The 22,300-nt window shown below is 41.4% G+C and overlaps 1 protein-coding gene across 3 annotated transcripts in view; it reads left to right on the top strand.

Annotated features, from left to right (window-relative positions):
- Positions 1–22,300, top strand: part of HYCC1 (hyccin PI4KA lipid kinase complex subunit 1) — a 64,254-nt gene that overhangs the window by 23,654 nt on the left and 18,300 nt on the right. For 2 of the 3 annotated variants that reach the window (XM_066628558.1, XM_066628561.1), the window contains exons 2-10: positions 5,978–6,057; positions 7,185–7,286; positions 8,137–8,316; positions 12,084–12,164; positions 13,806–13,921; positions 15,103–15,198; positions 17,425–17,541; positions 19,635–19,722; positions 20,659–20,818. In XM_066628558.1, the coding sequence (XP_066484655.1) occupies positions 6,007–6,057; positions 7,185–7,286; positions 8,137–8,316; positions 12,084–12,164; positions 13,806–13,921; positions 15,103–15,198; positions 17,425–17,541; positions 19,635–19,722; positions 20,659–20,818 (991 nt within the window). In that variant the 5' untranslated portion in view covers positions 5,978–6,006. The remainder of the gene's footprint in view (positions 1–5,977; positions 6,058–7,184; positions 7,287–8,136; positions 8,317–12,083; positions 12,165–13,805; positions 13,922–15,102; positions 15,199–17,424; positions 17,542–19,634; positions 19,723–20,658; positions 20,819–22,300) is intronic. The other variant, XM_066628559.1, reaches the window with a different exon arrangement.

Below are 22,300 nucleotides of genomic sequence, written 5' to 3'. Positions count from 1 at the left end.
GTTTATGTCTGTTTTATTTCTGTGACTATGTCTGCTGACAACCACAGGCATAAAACAGCCATATCACCTATATGACACTGATTACACTTTATAAAAATGCTTTAAAAATGATTAAAATGATTAAACCTCTGCTAACTGAGTAAGAGGCACTTTTTCAAGTGGGTGCTCCTCTTTTTTTAAGCAGGGGGAGAGTAACTGGCTCTCCTCACCCCAGCAGTGTCTTTTCTAGTGGCTACCTGCTGGTGTTCTTTTGCATCTTTTTAGATTGTGAGTCCTATTGGGACAGGGAGCCATTAGTTATTTGATTTTTCTCTGTAAACCGCTTTGTGAACTTCTGTTGAAAAGCGGTATATAAATAATAATAATAATAATTTGGAATAAAAACACCACTGCTTTCAGCCCCCCCTTTTATGGATAGCATTGCCATCCATAAAAAAACGGTTTTGTTTTAGACTTCCTCTAGTCATAAGACTTGAACAGGAGACTTGGGGACAGCTTCACTTACTATGTCCAGATTATTGAAACTTTTTCTCAGATTGTGCCTCTTTTCTCTAATTTATAATATAATACAGCTATAGTAAATCTTAACATAAGACACATAGGACATAATTTTTCACCACACTGTAAGATTCCTTGATCATGTTTCCTTTATCATCTTTGTGTGCCCACCCATGGAACAATGAACCTGTTTTCAGGGTTTTCCATTAGTCAAACTTTTAATAAAATAAGAACTTTATTTAGACAGTTGGATACTTTTTGTTTCTGGGTGGGAGATGGAATGCCAACCCATGACAAGATGCTTGTACCCATTGTGGCAGAAAATTTCTGTGTAAATTTCTGTTTAATTAAAATGTCTTTGTAAGAGGCTACAGAAGGATTGATATATCATGGATGAAATTTCTGGGTGATACTTTTGTTTGTAAATTTCCTGGAGTTGCAAAATACTAAACTGCCTGAATGCTATGTTTCACACTGTTAGTTCTATTATCCTTTTGAAGAGATACAGTGATTGGAAACCTTTCTCCAAGAAATAACCTGTAGTTGATGATCATGTAGGATAAATGCATTCAAGGTACCAAGTTTTTGTATCTCAGTACAATCATTTCAAAGCTGAGGTATTCAATCTGTACTTTCCGCCTCCCTAGTGAGGCATGGCCAGACTCCAGGGGCATCGCCAGGCATCTCAGGGAGAGAGGTGGCTGGCAGCTGCTCTGCTGCTGAGCTCTGCTCTGCTGCATGTGCTGCCTCCTGACTTGCTGCTTTTCTGCAGCTGTGAACGAGGTGGGTGGGGCAGCGTGAGGCTGGGAGGGTGTGTGAAATATGGTGGGGGGAGGTGAGAGAGAAGGCTGGCTAGGCAGGCAGAGGTGTTGCATCTCATCATGGAGCTCTCTCCATGTGCAACTTCGCCCCAAGGACTACATTTCCCAGTGTTCCCCTAGCCTTGGGCATCCTGGGATTGGTCAAGGCTACTTGGGAAGGAAGGAGCCAGCCTGCTCCTAGTGGGGGGGGGGGTGTCCAAATGCCCCAGTCTGTATCCATCTTGCCTGGGAGGAACGGGTGGCGTCTGCATGTTGGGTGTATGTGTGTGAGCAGCCCCCATCTGCTTTGGGGTGATTTGTAATTTTGCTCCGTGTGGCTGCAATCCTTTCCACACTTTCCTAGCACAATCCTAGCTAGGTCTACTCAGAAGTAAGACCTATTGTGTTCAATGGGAGTTACTCCCAGGAAAGTGGGGTTAGGATTCCAACCAAACAGTCTCTAGGTCTCAGTTTGCATTTGGTTTGCAATTAGCAGATGCACACAAAACAAAGTCTTCCCCTCCCCCAGCAAATTCATCACTTCTTCCCCCCTCCCTTTCCCAAACCCTCCAGGTGTGCTGCTAACAAACTCAGGGCACAATCCTAACCAGGTCTACTCAGAAGTAAGTCCTATTTTGTTCAGTGGGGCTTACTCTCAGGTAAGTGTGGTTAGGATTGCAGCCTCAGAGTGCTGGCAGCTGTTTTTTTTGTTTCTAGTGTATAATTATAACACCTTCACTCCCATATTGGGGGTAACTGAGGTGAGATGTTGTAATGGGGAGCTGTGGCCAATGGCCACAAGGATCAGGGGAGGCGGGAGCCGGAAAAGTTTGAGAACCACTGTTTTAAAGTATTAACAATTCTCTACAGTGATTAGCTGCATTTTGAGCTCTTTCAGAGTCTTTCCAGAGTCTTTCAGAGTCTATCCAGAATTGCAGTGCAGATTCTGAGCCAACAGGTCCACCACTGATATGGTATTTTCCCTTAGACAACTGCAGGAGAAATGCAGGGAACAACGACAGCCACTCTTTATAGCCTTCATAGATCTCACGAAGGCTTTTAACCTGGTCAGCGGGGATGGCCTCTTCAAGATTCTCCCCAAGATTGGATGTCCACCCAGGCTCCTCATCATCATTAGATCTTTCCACAAGGACATGAAGGGCACTGTTGTCTTCGATGGCTCCACATCAGACCCCTTTGACATCTGAAGCGGAGTGAAGCAGGGCTGTGTTCTTGCACCAGCCTTATTTGGGATTTTCTTCGCTGTCCTGCTGAAGCATGCCTTTGGAACTGCAACAGAAGGCATCTATCTCTGGACCAGAACAGACGGAAAGCTCTTCAACCTCTCCAGACTGAGAGCAAAATCCAAAGTCCGGCTGAAATGTCTGCGTGACTTCCTCTTTGCCTACGATGCAGCTGTCACTACCCACTCTGCCAAAGATCTCCAGCAGCTCATGGATCGTTTTAGCAAGGCCTGCCAAGATTTTGGACTGACGATCAGCCTGAAGAAAACACAGGTCATGGTTCAGGATGTGGACTCACCTCCCTGCATTACAATCTCTGCTCATGAACTGGAGTGACTTTGTGTACCTTGGCTCAACAATCTCCGACACTCTTTCTCTTTGTTTTCTCTTCGTTTACCGAGCTAAACAAACGCATCGGTAAAACAGCTACCACGTTTTCCAGACTCACAAAGAGAGTGTGGTCCAACAAGAAGCTGACGGAACATACCAAGATCCAGGTCTACAGAGCTTTCGTCCTGAGTACGCTTCTGTACTGCAGCGAGTCATGGACTCTTTGCTCACAACAGGAGAGGAAACTGAACGCTTTCCACATGCGCTGCCTCCGATGCATCCTAGGCATCACCTGGCAGGACAAAGTTCCAAACAACACAGTCCTGGAACGTGCTGGAATCCCTAGCATGTATTCACTGCTGAAACAGAGACGCCTGTGTTGGCTCGGTCATGTCGTGAGAATGGATGATGGCCGGATCCCAAAGGATCTCCTCTATGGAGAACTCGTGCAAGGAAAGCGCCCTACAGGTAGACCACAGCTGCGATACAAGGACATCTGCAAGAGGGATCTGAAGGCCTTAGGAGTGGACCTCAACAGATGGGAAACCTTGGCCTCTGAGCGGCCTGCTTGGAGGCAGGCTGTGCAGCATGGCCTTTCCCAGTTTGAAGAGACACTTGGCCAACAAACTGAGGCAAAGAAGGAAGGCCCATAGCCAGGGAGACAGACCAGGGACAGACTGCACTTGCTCCCAGTGTGGAAGGGATTGTCACTCCTGAATCGGCCTTTTCAGGCACACTAGATGCTGTGCCAGAACCACCATTCAGAGCGGGATACCATAGTCTTTTGAGACTGAAGGTTGCCAACTTGGCTGCACTTTGAGCTCTTTCAGAGCAAGAGATAAACAAAGATGACAGTAGAATTGATGCTGTGGGAAGCTTTTAAAAAAGTACATAGTTACTTGGGAGTTATGGCAGGAGTTTCTGACCTTTACTGCAGGAATGTTGAAGAAGCAAGTATTTAAATTTGGAGACAGTATCCAGAATTGAAGAGCTTTCCTCCTCCCCATTCAATAACTATTTGTCAGTTGAAAGGCTCATACTGTGTGGCGGGGGTGATCATTAGAATCTTCAGAATCTCAGCATGTTCCTTTAGTGCAGGGGTCTCTAAACCCCAGCCCGGGGGCCAGATGCAGCCCGCAGCAAGCCTCTTTCTGACCCTTGGCCAGCCTCTTATCCCCTGAAAGCCTGTGGCCCACTCAGCTTAACTTGATCAGAACTGTGCTCTGATTGTATCTGGAGGGTGTTCTGAGGCCCAGAGAGGTTGAATGAATGAGCCCATTCATTCATTTATTCACTCATCTAAATTCCATCTCTAATTTATTTATTTAAAATTTATATTTAAATTTTTTTCCCGGCCCTGAACACCACACCAGATATTTGATCTGGCCAAAAAGTTTGGAGACCCCTGCTTTAGTGCTCTCTGAAGGTCCTCTTTGCTTTTAGAAGATAGGGAATGTATTAAACTGTACCCTAAGAAAGCTAGTCATTATTAATTTTCCTTGAAATTAATGGAATTTAAATTGTGACTAATTTGCCATAGTCATTTCAGTTGTCAGGATTTACTTGATTAGGAGACAACCCATTGTTTTGAAATCCAGTTTCATGGTAGGCTGTCTCAAGATTTTGACCACTGACAGGTGGCTATATGTTAAATTGGTGGTTTTCATCCATTTCGATCTCACAGCCCACTGACAAGGAGCTAAACTTTTCAGGGCACACCATCAGTTTTTTGACAAGTGACAAGGCATTCTGTGTTGTTAGCAGGGGATTCACATCCTTAGTGGCTTATAAGTAAATAGCCCTCACCCAAACTCTGGCATACATGCGAACCATTTGTGGTACACCAGTTGAAAATAGCTGTGTTGGTTAGCTATAAAGCATCTATCTCAGATTTTGGAGACCTTTAAATGGAAATGCCATACTATTAACATTGCTATTGATAGGTTGTATACATAGGGCAGTAGTATTCAAACTGGGGCGTCGCGACACCACAGCCTGTGGGTCCTGGCCTCTGCCCCCTTAAGGGGCGGAGCAGCCAGGAGACAGGGGGAAGGCTGCGGCGTGATCTGCAGGGGCTTGGGTGCACTTGCCCAAACCTCCTGCAGCCTCCTGGGGGTGCGCGGAGCCCTGCGCAACCTTTGGCAGGGCTCCCCAGGTCAGGAAAAGTGGAAGCGGAGCAATTGCACCCCTCTCAGCAAAACTGGAAGCGGAGCACGATCACTCCGCTTTCCCTTCTGACGGGGCTGCAGGGACTGGGATGCACTCACCAGTCCCTGCAGCAGCCGTCCCTGTGTGCGGGGAGCCCTGCACGAGCCAGGTCAGGGAAAGGGAGAGTGGGGCGATCGCGCTCCGCTTCCACTTTGGAGGCAGAGCAGATCGCTCCACTCTCCCTTTTCCTAACCTGGAGCGCCCTGCAGGGACGGCTGCTGCAGGGACTGGTGAGTGCATCCCAGTCCCTGCAGCCCCCTGAGCCTTCCCCCTTCCCCTGCTGCCTCCCCCCTGCCCCTGCAAAGACTTACTGCGGGTTTCAAACTCCCAGAGAGTTTGAAAACTGCAGACATAGGGGAATATCTTCATTTCTGGAACTTGGGCTATTGAGATCAGATGATTGAAGTCAGTGCAATCCTAAACATCTAAAGGTTTCAGAAAAAATTATTTATGTTGAACATCTGCTGGTCGTCTGCTGTAGTTTTGGCTTGCTTAAGCCAATTTTGCCCAACATTGCATAAAGCAAAAGGGATCAAATGTGTACACCTGTGGGCTGGGAAAAAATGGGTATAATCTGCCTCAGTAGCACCTGGTTATTGTGTCAGAAATATTTCATAGCATAGAACATAATGAATAGTGTTATGTTTTGGACCTTCCTTTAATTTACCATTGTATGCATGGTGAATGAATGTGATGTTCGCAGTGTTGATGTGTAATACTGTTTTTTATACTCTAGCATCTCAAATGAGACAAGTGTTTGATATGCAAAACTATAGGAACAAAGTAAATGGTCTTGGCATAGGGGTATGTATCTACTCTATGGTGGTTCCAGTTGTACAGAAAATAAATGTCCTGTATAGCAAAATAAATAAGTGCCTTTTCTTTCCAACTGTTAAGGCTGAAGATTTCAGAACAAATGTTGGAAGATGTTGGCTGTGGATAAAGGGATTGTAGAAGAATGGTTATCAGAATTCAAGGTAATAAAAGAAATATTGGTTTACAAGTTTTGTGTAAGTCATAAGTGCTGGTGATTGCATTGTATAGACAGCAGAATTGAAGTATTCTGTTCAGTGTTTAAACTTTCAAAAAGTGGATTTTGGAATAGTTTCATTTGTGTAGCATAGTTATGGAGAAATTGTTTTCTTTAGCGCGAGTGAGATTCTGGCTCAACAATGGTAGTGTTATTGAGTGGCATAATTTTATTGAGCAACAGATGGTTTCAATTATCAAATCTGACTTGGACAAGTCAGTTTCTCACTTGGACTATGGTCATGGGATATTTGCGTGGTGGTACAGAATACAAATTTCATTTTCTAGATCTTTTGTTGCTTTTTTCAGCTGTGCTACTTTGATTTAGTAGTAGTAAAATGAAATAATTGTGGGGTGGGATGGTAGCACAGTGGAAATGCACATTCAATGCATATAGAGGATCCTTGGTTTAATCACCTGCATTTCCAAATAGGGCTGGGAAAGACCCCTGGAGAGCTGTTACTGCAGACAACAGTGGTCTAGACAGACCATTGTTTCTTAACCAGTGGTACATGTACCAACAGTGGTACTTGAGGTGGTGGCCAGTGGTATTTGTGGGACCCCTCCCTGGTAGTGAGATCAGCAATGCAATACACCATGCAGCATTTGGAGACTCGGCTCAGCAGCCAGAGAGCTTCGGTGTGTGCTTTTTGCATGCTCAAAAAAAGAGCCTCTTACCTCTTGTTTGTCATGTTGCATCTGGTCTCCCAGTTGAGAAGTAATTGGGGATGACATCATTGCCAGTAACTTCTGGTGGTACTTCCAATAGGCGAACAATGCGAAGGAGTACAGCAGGGGACAAATGTTGAGAAACACTAAGATAGACCAAAGATCTGATTTGGTATAAGGCAGTTCCTGTGTATTTCTCATATTAGTCAATACAAGGTGTTAAATGTACTTTTTAAACTAAAGTGCAGAAATACCAATTACTTTGAGGCTTGTTTTTTTCCTCCATTGAGGAATATAATTGAAAATGTTACTAGGATTAGCACCTGTTCTGTAGAAGGGGTAGGTATAAGCCTTTTTTTTTTTTTTTACTGCAGTGAGAATTATTGATTGATGTGTTTTGTGTTAGACAGTGCCAGAAGCATCCATACCGAGCTATGCTAAAAATCTGAAAGATAAATGTTCTCTGGTTTCGTCTTTGTACAAAGTTATTCAAGACGCACAGAGTGAGGTAGGTAAATGTATGGAATTGTAACTAGCCTGGGAAAAATGTGGGAATAAATGGTGGATATTGTTTCATGAAGCACTATAGTCAAAATGGAGGACAGAGTAACAGGAAGTAAGAAAAATGAAGGTTATTGAACCCTGCTCTGTACTTCATGGCACCCTGGCTTTGCAGACTTGTTTTCTTCCTTCCCAAGCTTATCCTCCCCCCAACACATGGCCATCTTAAGAGGATGGCATATTTCTTATACCTCTTCTTACTTTCCATCTCCTCCGCCATTACTTTTTCCTCCATTTAAGGATCCTACTATGTAACATAAATTTGAAGGGCATCTCCCTTTGTTCGCCAGTAATGAAAAAAGCTGCAACTGTTAAGTAAGAAAACCAAGAGACTTACATGAAGTGCAAGAAATTAATAACATTTCTTTTGCAAAATAACAGATTATTCCTTTTTAATAATGGGAAAATAAATTTTTGTGGTGAAGTGCTACACCAGGGGTCTTCAAACTTTTTGGCCAGTGGGCCGCATCAAATATCTGGTGTGGTGTGGAGGGCTGGGAAAAAATTTTAAATATAAAATTTAAATAAATAAATTAGAGATGGAACTTAGATGAGTGAATAAATGAATGAATAAGCTCACTCATTCAACCTCTCTGGCCCTCAGAACACCCTCCAGACACATTCAGAGCACAGTTCTGGTCATGTTAAGTTGAGTGGGCCAGAGGCTTTCAGGGGACAAGAGGTTGGCTGCGGGCCAGAAAGAGGCTTTCTGTGGGCCACATCTGGCCCCCAGGCTGGGGTTTGGGGACCCCTGTGCTACACCATTGACAGACACTTAATGCTTGCTTTTGTTTCAGCTTCTGGAGCCAGTGTGTCACCAGCTGTTTGAGTTCTATCGCAGTGGGGAGGAACTTCTACTGCAATTCACGCTGCAGTTTCTTCCAGAATTGATATGGTGCTATCTTGCTGTCTCTGCCAGTAAAGATCTACAAAGTAGTGGCTGCATAGAAGCACTTCTCCTAGGAGTTTACAATTTGGTTTGTATTCATATCTGAGATGTTAGTTAATCTTTCTTGGGACAAATAATGGCTCTTAGCAGAATGGCTCTATGGTTTTGTCAGGATAGAAGCTGAAAATCTGGAATACTAACTAGTACTAGTATGATATTTCTCTGTTTTTGAGGTTAATGGAGTTTAGCAATTGCCGCCTTAGCTTCAAAAAGGACGCTACTTTTTGAACTGCTACACTATTGAATTAAGCATTCTTTGTTATATCCCTGCCTACGAAGGTCTGTTGTGATAGCAGTGGGATAACTCTCACCTGGAATGTGTCTATATGCACTTCTAATCCTGAGTGTTTGGAAAGGATGGTAAAAGAAAATGGGCAGTATCTTGCCTTTGGTGGAAGAGAAGCAGGCAACTTCCATTTCTGCATTGCAATTGCATAATGATACAATTATGTTAACCCCTGTATGGTGATGGTTGTAACCTGGGTTATACCCATGGTAATAACTTTATTTGTATTGCAGTCATGTAACACTGATGGTATTCATTTGCATCAGTAGTGTGTATCTGAATACACGTGAGGTCTATGACTTAAATGTATACTGTCTTCATTTTCATGAAATCTCAAATGAAACCATATTTTTTAAAAACAGTATTGTGGCATTTTTTAAAAGGTAAGATTTATTGTAGTATAAATTTTTTGGGGCCAATGGCTACTTCATCAAAAGTGTGGAGTTGTGACCCATTCGGACCAGTATTTATGTGTCTGTACGTACATGTGTGTACACACACACATGCACAGAGACATCCCCCACTTTTCAGTGGTCCACATCTGATGGTCTGCTCTTCTGACACTTTTCATAACCAGAACCCTTATATTTCATAAGTGGTCTGCTCTTTTGTCATGTTTGCATGACCTTCCATGCTGCTTGTTTTATTTTACTGTATCATGTGGTGTTTATCACTTGCGAATGCATGCAAAAGCTATATAGTGCATTATTTGTGATTTTTGGTGACCAGAATGCATTTGCAAAATAAATAAAATTGGGTTTCCCATTTAGATGACTTCCAGTTTTTGACAGTGTTCTAGTCCCTAATCTATTGAATTATCAGGGTACTTTTATCTCCCTTGAGTACAGAGATGAGAAAAATCATGCATTTTGCTAAAAAGTGAAAAACAAATGTGTTGGTTACTATATTAAGTACAAATAGAATTCAGTTGAATAAGATCCAGTCATACTGGGTATGACTATTGGCTGCCAATAATGACCAGGCGTGCTTCCATGCTGCAGGTAAACATCTAAAGAGGGACAATTTTTTTCTGCAACTAAGATGGCTACTTTTTAAGAATTAACTTCATTTAGAGACTTAATGCCTCAATCAAACCAGTGTTATGATGGAGAAAATAAGAATTTTCTGCCCTGTTCTCACTGTTCTAGGTGTTACATGCGGTGATATTACTACTTTTTTCATCCCTATTTCTAATGAAGAAATTGTATGTCCAGTTTAAGTCAAAGAACTTCTGTATGGCTTGTCCACAAATATCATGTACCGAAGTATCTTCCTGGCATTATAACTGTGCAAAGGAAATTGGGTACCCATTGCTGGATTTGGTTTTTTAGATCTCTAGAATTGTTTCCTGCTGCATGTAAGACTTCTTTTTGCAGAATGGAAGGAAACCTTAGGATACAACATCTAAACTGACAGTTATGGCAAGATTAGTGAATGCTTCCACTTGAGTAAAACTTCTTACAAACCAGTGGTATTTGCCTAAGGTGAAAAATAAGGGTATATGGGGGACCTACGGATCCCATATCTGTGGTTCATTTATGCATCGATGTGGGAGCCCCCGGCTTCCCCCACCTCCATGTGATGTAAACTATACTCTAGCTGGTAAGTCTTAATCTAGGTCTCTATCAGTTTAGGAACCCATAGTGACCTTCAGGCTAACTCCTGGCAGCCCAGTCACTTCTAAGTAACTAGATAGAGATTAACTTTACTGCTTCCTGTTAACCCCTGTCTCGTTTTTTCTACTTTAAGGAACTTAACTGGGGTAAGTCATTAAATAAGCTAATTGACTTGCAGGGTGGGGGGAGCTCTACACAAACCCTCTTCACCAGGAAACCCATTTAGCTTGTTTAAGAACTTACTCCAGCCATAAGTTTTTCTTAAAGCGGAATATTACTATGATCTACTTTAGGGAAAATGTTTTTGACTGGGGTAAGTCACTAAATGGGGGCGGAGCTGCCCCCAAGCCCATTAGATTGTTTAATGACTTAACCCAGCTAAAAAAAGTTTTCCTTAAAGTTAAAGAGTGCCTCCCAGCAGCCTGGATGTTTTAATAAATAAACTAGACAAGGTTAAGTTCCATTTCCTGTTAACCGCTGTCTAATTACTTAGAAGCAGTCAGTCTGAAGGTTGCTATGATCTCCTAAACTTGTAGCAACCTAGTTTAAACCCATTTTGCCTGGCCCACAGGTGTACACGTTTGGTCCCTGTTGTGCATATGCAACACTGGGCAGAAATGGCTTAAGGAAGAATTACCAGCTGGGTTAAGCTTTAAATTGCATGGAGGTGAGGGAGAGACAGGTGTCCACGGTATCTGCTATTTCTAGTATCTGTGAGGCAGAGTCAGGAACAGAACCCCTGTAGATACTAGGGCACACCTGTACTTACTGTCCGCCTCCCAGTGGTGGACGTAGCGGGGGTCAAGAGGGGCAAATGCCCCAGACGCTGCCCCTTTGTGGGTGCTGTTGCCAGTCTCACCACCCTGCTGCATGTTTGTCTTTTCTTTTTAAAGCAAAAGAAACTGGGCAGCTCTACTGGCTTTCACTTAAAAAAAATCTCCTCCTGATGAAGGAGGGGTGACCCAGAATTGCTCCAGCCATGATTCAGCACTGGACTGGGCTGCCCCTCCTCTCCTCCTATAAAAGAACAGAGGAAAGGGGAGCCCTAGAGCATCATTGTGCTGGGAGCCACAACTTCTAGTGTGCTGATGCTCTAGGCAACCCCCTAGAAGGGAACAGTTCTGCACTGCTCTGAGGGCTGCCCCTGCCCTCCCCTCTCTTTCAAGAGGAGGAGAGGGGGCAGCCCTCTGATCAGCCAGGAATTGCACAGAGATTGGCTGCACTCTTGCAGCCACTCTCAGAGCTGTTCCTGGCCACATCTGAGACTGCCCCCCAGTCATTCTCTTGAAAGAAAGGGGAGGAGAGAGGGGCAACCCTCAGAGTGATGGGAAGCAGTGCGTCTCTCCTGCAGTTTCGGAGGAGACGCATGCTGCTTCTCTGGTCCTGACAGAGCCTTTTGCTCCACTTCTAAGCAGCATGAAAGGCTTCATCAGAGCGTTTGGGGCCTCTTGAAGCAGTGCTGAGAAGGTGAGCACCACCTGCCTCTTGGAAGCAGTGCTTGCCTCTGTTCTGGACACTCCTGCCAGCAGCCCCAAAACGTGTTGATGGAGCCTTGGCTGCCTCTTTCCTTCCTTCCCCCTTTTTTCAAGGGGGAAGAGAGGAGGCAGCCGCATAGAAGTAATTGCGGTGGAAATATATCACTGCAATTACTTCTGGGTCAGGGCGGGGGGGGGCAAAGTCAGAGGTGGACCCGGGTGTGGGAAAACCCAGGATCGGCTCTGCCTCCTCCTATAATAGAAATTTCCATGTGTCCACAAATCCTCCATTCAGTGGCATTGCCATAGAGAATAGCTGGTAGGGGTAGGGGTTTATGCCATTTGCCTTAGCTGTATTCAAATATATTTCTGTGTATTTTGCAGAAAGCGTTATTTGTATTTCTTTTATGCCTTACAGGAAATAGTTGACAAGCAAGGGCACAGTAAGGTTCTAAGTTTTACAATTCCATCCTTATCCAAACCTTCAGTATATCATGAAGTAAGTTTAATATGTATGATATATATCATATATATATATATATCATAATATAATATATAAATATAACATATACCATATAAATCATATATAATATAATATATATTTTTCATATAAATCATGAAGTGTTTATATATATATATATATATATATATATATATATATATATATATATATATATATATATATATATATATAAATTTGTAATTGATATGTGAAGCTCTAGCATTTCAAATAAATGTAATCTGGCTTCAGTTTTGTTATCTTAGTGGTTTAAAACACACCTTCATTGTAAAAGTCATTTTAGTGGTATAGCTGGAAAACATTTCTGAGTATTAGAGCAGGGGTCTCCAAACATTTTGGCCAGAGGGCCGCATCAAATGTCTGGCACAGTTTTGACGGTGAAAAAAAATTTAAGTATAAAATTTAAATAAATTAGAGATGGAACTTAGATGTGTGAATAAATGAATGAATAGGCTCATTCATTCAACCTCTCTGGCCCTTAGAATACCCTCCAAATACAACCAGAGCATAGTTCTAGTCATGTTTGGGAAAGTGGGCCAGGGGCTTTCAGGGGACAAGAGGCTCGCCGTGGGCCAGATAGAGGCTCACGGACCGGTGTTTGGAGACCCCTGTATTAGAGGAATGAGCGCATTTATAAGGCCCCAGATGAATACAGATAATCTGGGTTCTTAAAAATAGTGAATAGATTCTGGGCAATCTGATTATCCTTAGATTGAAATATCTGAGGTTAGAAATATCTGAGGTTAGAAAAGCCATAACTATTCTGTTTTATGTTAATTCAATCACAAAGAATCCCTTCGAGCAGTATTTTTATGCTTCTTCAGTTTCAGTGCAGTTGTGGTAACTGCAATCTCAGGTAAAATCTGTATTTTTGAAATGGAATGCATTTATCCTGTGTCTTACATGAGGGTTGTGTTCCAGAGTCAGTTCATAAAACAGAAATCATGCATACTCAAAATTGCACTGAAAATCCTTTACACCTGAGACACATACTGTTTCTTTAAAAATTTTGAGAGACATGTGGGAACTGAAACCAAGGGAGGACAGCAGCTTCATTCTGTGCTCTCATACTCACTCTCAGGCATGTATTTAGTAAGTAGAAAGGGGGTTGTATTGCCTGCACTATTTAAACTGCTCGAATTTTTTTTGTTTGCCAGGCATATAAAGTCGAATTCACACAAGTCAACTGTTTTTAAAATGAGGGACAGCTTTATTTTACTTTCAAAAATAGTTTGGCACAGTGGCATCAGGAGCAAGGGCTTTTAAACTTACCTGGGGGGTCACGCTGGCCTCCAACAGAACAAAGAGGAGGGCTCGTATACCCCTCTGAGGGCCTCTGTGCTGCTGCAAATAGCTCTGATCGATCTTCCCTTGCATATTGCGTCCTGCCAGAGGCCAGTGTGACCCCCCAAAGTTTAAAAGCCCCTTGCTCCTGGCGGTACTGCAATCACTGTGGTACCATCACTGCCACCCCACCAAGTCTTACAGGGTTCCCAATTTCCTTATTGAAGTTTGAAAACTGGAGTAAACTGTTCATGTTCATTTGCTTTCTCCTTATTACATGTATTAAATGTTCTATCAATGTCTTGAATAATGTATTAAACTATGTATTTTCTTTAGCCATCCAGTATTGGTTCTATGGCTCTTACTGAGGGTGCTTTATCTCAGCATGGCTTATCCAGAGTTGTGTATAGTGGACCTCATTTGCAGAGAGAGATGTTGACAGCACAAAACAGGTAAAGCATGAACCTGCGTTCAGTCATACTTGAAACAAACTTTGAACCCTTCTACAATTTCTACAATTGCAGATTTTTTGATATGATGGTGTGCTGGTATAAAAGTTGATGGAAGAGTGACTATACGAGGTATGTCTATTAAATGACGAGACTGATTAAATAACTCACCTTTATTTATTGGTATTACAAATTTAATGTTTGTCCCCTTCTATATACTCCCTGTTTGCACTAATACATCACTGTAGTCTTGTTTTCTGCTGGTCGAAGGCATGGAGCAAATCAATTTCTGCCAGTTGTTTCAACATATCTGCCAGTTGTTTCAACATATCAACATATCTGTTTTCTTCTTTACAGCATCAACTGACTCAAAATGTGTCCCTTTAAGCACTGATTTAACTTTTGGGAAAAGATAAAAGTCGCAAGGTGCTAAATCTGGCGAATATGGAGGATGTTCAAGTGTAGTAATGTGACTGTCGGTCAAAAACTGCTTCACAGAAAGTGCTGTGTGAGCAGGCACATTGTCCTGGTGAAGAATGAAACAATTTTTTCCACAGTTGCGGCAGTTTCTTTCTGACTCTTTCTCTCAGCTTTTTCAAAACTTCCTTATAATAATGCTGGTTAACTGTTGTGCCTTCTGGAACCCATTCTACCAAAATTACACCCTTGATATTGGGGAAAAAAAAAAAGAGCATTGCTTTGAATTTTGACTTGCTTTGACGAGCTTTTTTCATTCTTGGTGATGACGGTGTTTTCCAGTGCATTGATTGTCTTTTGGTTTCAGGATCATACTGAAAGATCCAGGTCTTATCACAAGTGATTACTTTATGAAACAGGTTTGGATCTGCGTCCAATTCTGTTGGTGTTTTGTGCAATTTTACTGAAAATTTCAAATTGACACATTGTTCAACTTTTAAACTTAGCATTTTTCTACAGAAAACACAACCAAACTAAATGGCGACTCACAATCAACTAAACGTCATAGAGTGTTGCTGCTTATCATGCAGGTTCAGACATGTTCAAGGTTACTACGTATGCAGTTATAACTGGTTCTGACTGCTTTGTTTACTAGGTGGAATCACAGTCTCGTTATTTTAGAGACATACCTCGTACATGATGTATGTTTATATTTGCAAAGTCTTTTTGTAGCTTTAATTAATCAGAATTATTTTTCCCCCTCACAGATTTGAAGTATTGACATTCCTTTTGTTACGATACAATGCTGCCTTAAGCTATATGCCTGCAGTTTCTCTTCAGTCATTATGCCAGATCTGCTCAAGGTAACTTTTTTTGGCTGAAAGACACTGAAAATGGTAAATAAGCTGCAATTTTAGGGTTCTCCAATGGTTAACCAATGGTTAACCAATTTTATGGTTATTTTATTTTTAAAATCTAGAACTGGTTCTCAAACTGTAGGTCTTGAACCCACCAGTGAGTCATGACCCAGTTTTTGGTGGTTCGTGAAACTGATAGCAGATTAGGCATTGTGCATCAAAGGTTAAATAAGCTGCTACTGTGGGGGAGCACCAGTGCCCAATCAACATTATAGCCACAGCACCTTGGCATTTATAAATCAGGCAGCAGCTCTAGGGCCTCCCAAAAGTTTGAGAACCACTGATCTAGAGAATATGCATTGCTTTGATGAAGCAGAGAGGAAAAGTAAAACTGGGACTAGTGGCAGAAAGCACAGGTAAAGGAAAACTCACAGAAAATCCTACTGAACATAGTTTAAAGTGCATTTTAAGGCCTGATTTGTACAGGTGATGACGATTAAGAGAACAATCTTTTCTGCCCCCATTGCATCTGTACAGTTTCATCCAGCTGAGCTTTTCTGATTGGTTGAGAAGTTTTACAGTCTGGCTCTTCATCTGAAGGAATATTATGTCCATAGAATGCTCCATCTAAATTTCTTTCAAGTCTGCCCAGAATTTAGGAGGGAGTGTTCCTTGTTTACCCTGGTTGACTTTTGTGAGAGGTGAAGCAGCTGTGTGGTTTACAATGTCTTAGATTCAGATAACCTTCTGACTTGGGGAGAGTGGGTGCTCCTGTTCAGTGGATCTCCTAATTGGGTAAGAGATTGTTGCTCTCCCTCAAGAAAGCTCTTGTTTGTGTGTCAAAGCTTTACTTCAGGGAATGGTATTTTTCTGTTCCCATTACCTCCACTTTGCACTAGACTAGAGGGAGGAATCTGGGATCCTGGGTTACATCACTGACTGTTGGGGAGCAGAAAAACCCACCAATCAATGGATCTGAGGACTGGTGTTGGTCTGGGTGCTAAGGAGGAATAAGAAATCTTCAAACATTATAATTATTTAATGGATATAATCTGAGTCTCCTGGATTAAAATGTATGGTTAATATTCATGGTGAGTAAATTTAAGCATTTAAAATACACTCAAATATCTCTCCTGTGGCTCTCAAACACCTGAAGTTTATTGTATATGGCTCTTATGTTAAGCAAATTTGGCCACCCCTGCACTACACCATCCTGGCTGTCAGGATGCATGAATTTCAACTGAAATTTGTAGTATTACCTTGCCTTGGTTTTAAGTGTTTGCTCCTTCATAACTTCTGTATACACAGAGAAGCCAAAAATTAATTTTAAAGAGAAGGAAATGAGGTTTTAACGCTTCTGCAAGCTCAACTTAAAACTGATACTGTGCATTACAAGTCTATTGGATAAGTAAAGCCACATGCTTCAGAATGTTGAACTTGTTGCTGAGCATTTTTAGTTCACAAGTCAGTTGAATGGTTACTCTGCTTTGTATGGTTCATTACCTGGTTTGTCAAATGCTACTATTGGCAAATCTGACTTAAATCCTGCTAGAAACCTCTTGTTGCTTGGGCTGCTAATAGACGGCTGGCCAAATAAGAGTATTGTGTGTCTCATCTAACACAACTCACATCAGCTATGCTGTTTTCTAGAATCTAGAACAGGGATCTTCAAACCCTGGCCCGGGGCCAGATGCAACCTGTACCAAGTCTCTATCTGGCTTGTACCAAGCCTCTGGCCCGCTCAACCAAATGTGAGCAGAGCTTTGCTGCAGTTGCATTTGGAGGTTGTTCTGAGGGCCAGGAGCACCATGCACCTCCCCTCAGAATGCCTTCTGAAGGCCTAAAAAACATCACCTCCTGGTTTTCCTGAAAAACCAGAAGTGACATTTTTGGACCGTCTGAAAGCCTTAGGCTTTCTGAGGCTTTTTAATGTATTAAAGTTTATATTTAAAATGTATTTTTCCGGCCCTCAACACAATGTCAGATATTTAATGTGGCCCTCTGGCCTAAAAGTTTAGAGACCCCTGGTCTAGAATGATGATACTAGTAGTGAACTACAATTTTTGAATTTGATTATTCAGTCTAGGAAAGAGCATGTCTGTTGATTGCGTTTTAGGATTATCTTTTTCCGATTTACAAAATATACAATAGTCTTAACTATTATGCCTTGATTCTATAGCATATCTAAAGCAATTAAAACAATACTAATGCCAATCATATGATTTCTTATAGAATTTGTGTTTGTGGATATCCTCGACAACAAGTGAGGAAGTACAAAGGCATAAACAGCAGGATTCCAATTTCCCCTGAATTCATGGTGCAAATGTTAACTGGGATTTATTATGCTTTGTAAGTTCAGTAAATATATTTGTATTCAAACATAATTTTACAATATGCTGTCCACCCAGAAGTGTATCAAGTCCTCATTTATCCGTTTGTATCTAGCAGTAATTAAAAGGGATGACTTGAAATGTGGCAATATTAGCAGAGTATGTAAGGCTTAGATAGTATGTAAGGCTTAGACTGAAACATCTGTTATGAATTGGTTTCTTCTGGTAAATTTTAAAAAGTAAAGGTTTAATAGGGACCTTGGTGTTTGCCAGAGTTTTTCCCTGATGTAGAATTGTTGAACATTTTGTAATATTATACTAAAAGATCTGTTGAAGATGCATTCTAGTTTGTGGTGCAAATTTATCATATTTAATGATGCAAGATGTTTAATCTTTTATATATTGTGATTACTCAGAGTACTGTTCATTAAAACAAAGCACCTGATGAGCATTGAGCATGTACCGCTTAAATGTGTGAAGTTTATATAGAGTAAATAGTTTCTCTGGCTTTTAGGAACAATTTTTTCTGTACACCAAATTTCTGAGTCTGCAATTATTGATAGATGGAACCTGCATAAAATGAAAACCTTTGTAAACAATTTTGTGTGTGTGTTTTTAAATGCCAACTCTGCTACATTTTATTATTGGGATAACTTACTTATTAATATGGTAATGAATAAAATGTATACCTATGATGATGAAAGAATTAATAATGAAATGGTTGTGACCAGTGAGGTTGTTAGGGGTTCATATTCGACTTGTGTTACCTGAAGAGGTTACATGGAGCTGTGAAATCTACCACCTGATTAGTGGATTTATCTTCTCCTGGCTGATAAAATTTGCCCAGCATAGATTGAATTGTGTGGGTGTCTGAGGTAATGAACACCTCCTTTAAGGAGAGTGTTCCATCCCATTGAAGTTTGTCTAGTCTTAAAGCCTTCTTTGGTTCAGGGGAGTTTGAATTGCCACCGTATATACTTGTGTATAAGTTGAGAAATTTGTCTTAAAATTGATCCTAAAATACATGAGTGTATATGGTAAATCTGGTCATAAAATTGCTCTTAGATCAACCCTTAGAAGGACCAAGAGAGCCATTACACACACATCCACCTACATTTTCTGAGCTGCACAGAATGTGTTTGCAGCAACACCAGCCTGGGTTGGAGGGAGGGAGGAGTCGATGCAGTGGCATTAAGTGTAGCTGTAGCAACACCAGCCAGGGTAGGTTGAAGAGAGGGAATAAGTGAAACCTGGATGAAATGGAATGAATGAGGGCAATCTGAAGTTGAATCTAGATAAGATGGAGGTGCTATGGGTAGGAAGTGCTGATGATTTGGATGAAAGGGTTTGCACTCCCCTGCCATAGTAAGTGCAGTTTGGGAGAATCCTACACTATCCTTGGAGACCCAGGTGGCTGCTGTCACTAGGCGTGCTTACTATAAGCTTTGACTAGTTCCTCTTACCTGGAAAAGTCGGACCTAATTACTGTCATCCATGCACTGATCACATCCAGATTAGACTATTATAATGCCCTATACATGGGGTTGCCTTCTGAAAATGGATCAGAAGCTTAAACTGGTCCAGAGTGCCACAGTCGGAGGCTAATATATCAGAGCATATAATCTATTTTGCTCAGTCTACACTGATAGCCAATTTGCTTCCAAGCCTAATTTCAAGTCCTTATCTTGGCCCTTAAAGCTCTTAACCATGTGGGACCATATTACCTGAATGACCACAATCTCCCATATCAGTGTGTCTGGTGTTTGAAATCTTCATTGGAGGCTCTACTTTCCGGTCCATCATTAACAGAGATCCAGTTGGTGGGCATGAAAGTCAGGGACTTTTTAGCAGTGGCCTTGCTTGTCCCTAGAGAAATGCGCACACTGTAAGTTCGGTTTTCAGGAAAGAGCTAAAAGCGTTTTGGCAAAACTATCCCAGTTCTGTAACTGTTAATGTTTTAGTGTGCATAGATGTTGCATTAATTATGTGATTGAGAATTTTTATTCTCATCAATTAGTTTGTAAATTGCTTTGTTCTCTGGAAAATGACTCAATTTTTAAGCTAAATTCTTACAGATTACAACGCATTTTTCTGTTTTGCTCCACTTTCCAGTTATAATGGAGAATGGGACCTGGCTCGTAAAGCAATGGATGATATTTTATACAGAGCACAATTAGAATTATATCCAGAGCCACTATTGGTAGGTGTTGTGTCAAAATCTTCTTTCTCATAACATATTGATATAATGATGGCTCTAAAGTTGTCCCAGACTGATGATGCAGCATAATATTAGTGAAATGCAAGTCTCTGTGTGTGCAAAATATTTCTACTGAGCAGTACTTTTGCCTTAATGATACATTAATTGTGTACACACAAATAATAATTGTACACGCATGATAATTATGCGCACACAAATGCAGGCTGCTTCTGGTCCAGCTGATATTGCACATGAAGGAAACTAGAACAGATTGCTGAATAACACAGCATTGCTGATTTTCTTGCACATGTGTTCTTATGAATTGTCAGTGTGTGGATTGAGAAGGATCCAGACTTGACACACACTAATTTCAGTGAATACTGCTCATGCTTTGGGGGCTAGTGTTGGCTTTTCCAGGCTACAGCTTGAAGTGCAAGTTACATTTGATAACCTAATTTGATCAGAAGTCAAGATTATTGTGGGCAATAAAAGTTATATATAGTACTATATCTCAAAATTTCCCAACAAGTATAGTTTGTCCCAAGTCTCTGAAAAGCAATTGTCTATCATAACCTGAGGCATCACTTGTTTTCCTAGGATCAGAAATTTTTAGAGCACATAAGCAATATGCTTTCAGAAGTTGACTTTGTAAGTTCAGTTTGAGTGGGTAGCTAAAAGACAGCCAGGAATTAAGGAATCAAGTGTATAAATGGACTCTTGCGGCAGCGATTAAGGCAAGTGTTCTCAATTTGAATTGCTCACCATCCTTCTGAAGTAAAACCACAGCTGTGAACAGAAAGAAATTAAATAGTTACCTTTTTGTCATATCTAATAGGGTGTTCCATATTAACACACACCTTGATTTAGAAATGTTGCTTTAATTTGAAATCTGGTGTTGTTGTTGAAAATCTCACCTGTACTTTTTTGTTCCTTTCTTAGGTTGCTAATGCAATAAAAGCTTCATTACCTCAAGGTGCCATAAAATCAAATAAAGAAGGTACAAAATGCATTCAGGTTGAAATTACACCTACTGCATCTAGAATATCAAGAAATGCAGTGACCAGCATGTCTATTCGGGGGCATAGATGGAAAAGGCATGGTAAGACGTGCATTTGTGTTAAACTATTACATGTTAGAATTCTGTAACAAAGGTTTTGCTTTTCAGGCAGTATGACATAATTGCATATGAATCTATTATGGCACAATAAGAATGTTGCTGAGTTGGCCAGTGAACTGTCATGTTATTGAAATACTCAATTTTGCTTTCAGTACTAGAGATGGTTTTACTTAATACCCTCTTGAACATAAGCAACAACATATACAGCGCAATTCTATCTTGCGCTGGAACAGGCAGGCCAGGAGGCCTGCGCTGTATGCAGCGCAGTTTTGGAGCCAGAAGTGGCTCAGTCGGAGGCAAGGGGAAACTCTTCCCCTTACCCCAGGTAAACCACCACAGCTCCAATGGGTCTCCTTGAACTTGTGCACTTCAGGAGGTGGCACAAGTTGGAGGAGAATGGAGTGGCTTCAAGCCACTCCATGTTGCTCATGGAATGGGGTTGGTATCTGGCATAACAGCTGGGTCTCAACCCTGCCTCCTGCTCCCCATTTGCCTGTCCCTGGGACTCCCCTTCCCCACTCTGGAACGCCTTCCTTCCTGCCCTCCCCAGACCCCTGTGTCGTCCAAGCTTGGCCAACTCAACTCTCCCTCCCCAAGTCGTTGCAGAGGCTGGATACAGCTTCCATGGGTCAACAGCTTCCATGCAGCTTCCGTGCATGCCTGCGCTGGCCTAGCCGACTCCCAAGGAGGTGCAAATGTACTTTACAGCACATTTGTGACGGTCCTGCGCCGGTGCAAGGGACGTATAGTTAGGATTGTGCCCATAGTCAATTTACCATTCACTGTTTCCAAGTTGAACACACATTGCAAATTTACTCTGTCTTTAGCTGATTGCATCTAGAATTTTATCTTATCTAATATTTTCTACACTAAATAAAAACTTCTAATGTATCAATAAGAAGATTAAGTGTGCTAGTTCATGATCTATTCTGTTATCAAGAAGATGTTGACATCTTGAGCAAAAACGTTTTTGATATGCAGCAATCCTTGTTTTTATTATAGAATCTCTGCAGCTTTAAAATTGACTTGTAGATGTTAATCTAAAAGTCTGTTGCACAAAATTTTTTTAGTGCATTAGTACTTCTTATTACACAGACTTATGCATATTTTGTTGTCATAAAAGTTAGACCTATTATTGGGTATACTTGAAGGGCTGAATTAAAAAGTAGCATCGGTTTTGCCCTATTACAATTAGTTTTAGGCATACGGCATAGCCAACATATGCTGACTCAAGCAGCTTCCTTGCGAGGAAGCTGCTTGAATCGGCATATAAGGTGGTTGTGCCGTATCCCCAAAACTAGACCCAGTCAGGCAAAACCAATGCCTTTTTGATTCAGCACCCCAAAAATACCTTAAATTCATTCAGACATCCTTGGCAACTGAAGGTTGTTTTTGTAGGCTTGTGTTATTTATGTAATAGTTACCATGAGGTGGTTAGTCAGTGCTATTGAAAACTAAAATGGG

This window comes from Tiliqua scincoides, chromosome 5, assembly GCF_035046505.1.
Source record: "Tiliqua scincoides isolate rTilSci1 chromosome 5, rTilSci1.hap2, whole genome shotgun sequence".
NCBI lineage: Eukaryota > Metazoa > Chordata > Lepidosauria > Squamata > Scincidae > Tiliqua > Tiliqua scincoides.
This window is presented reverse-complemented; position numbering and strand designations above follow the sequence as displayed.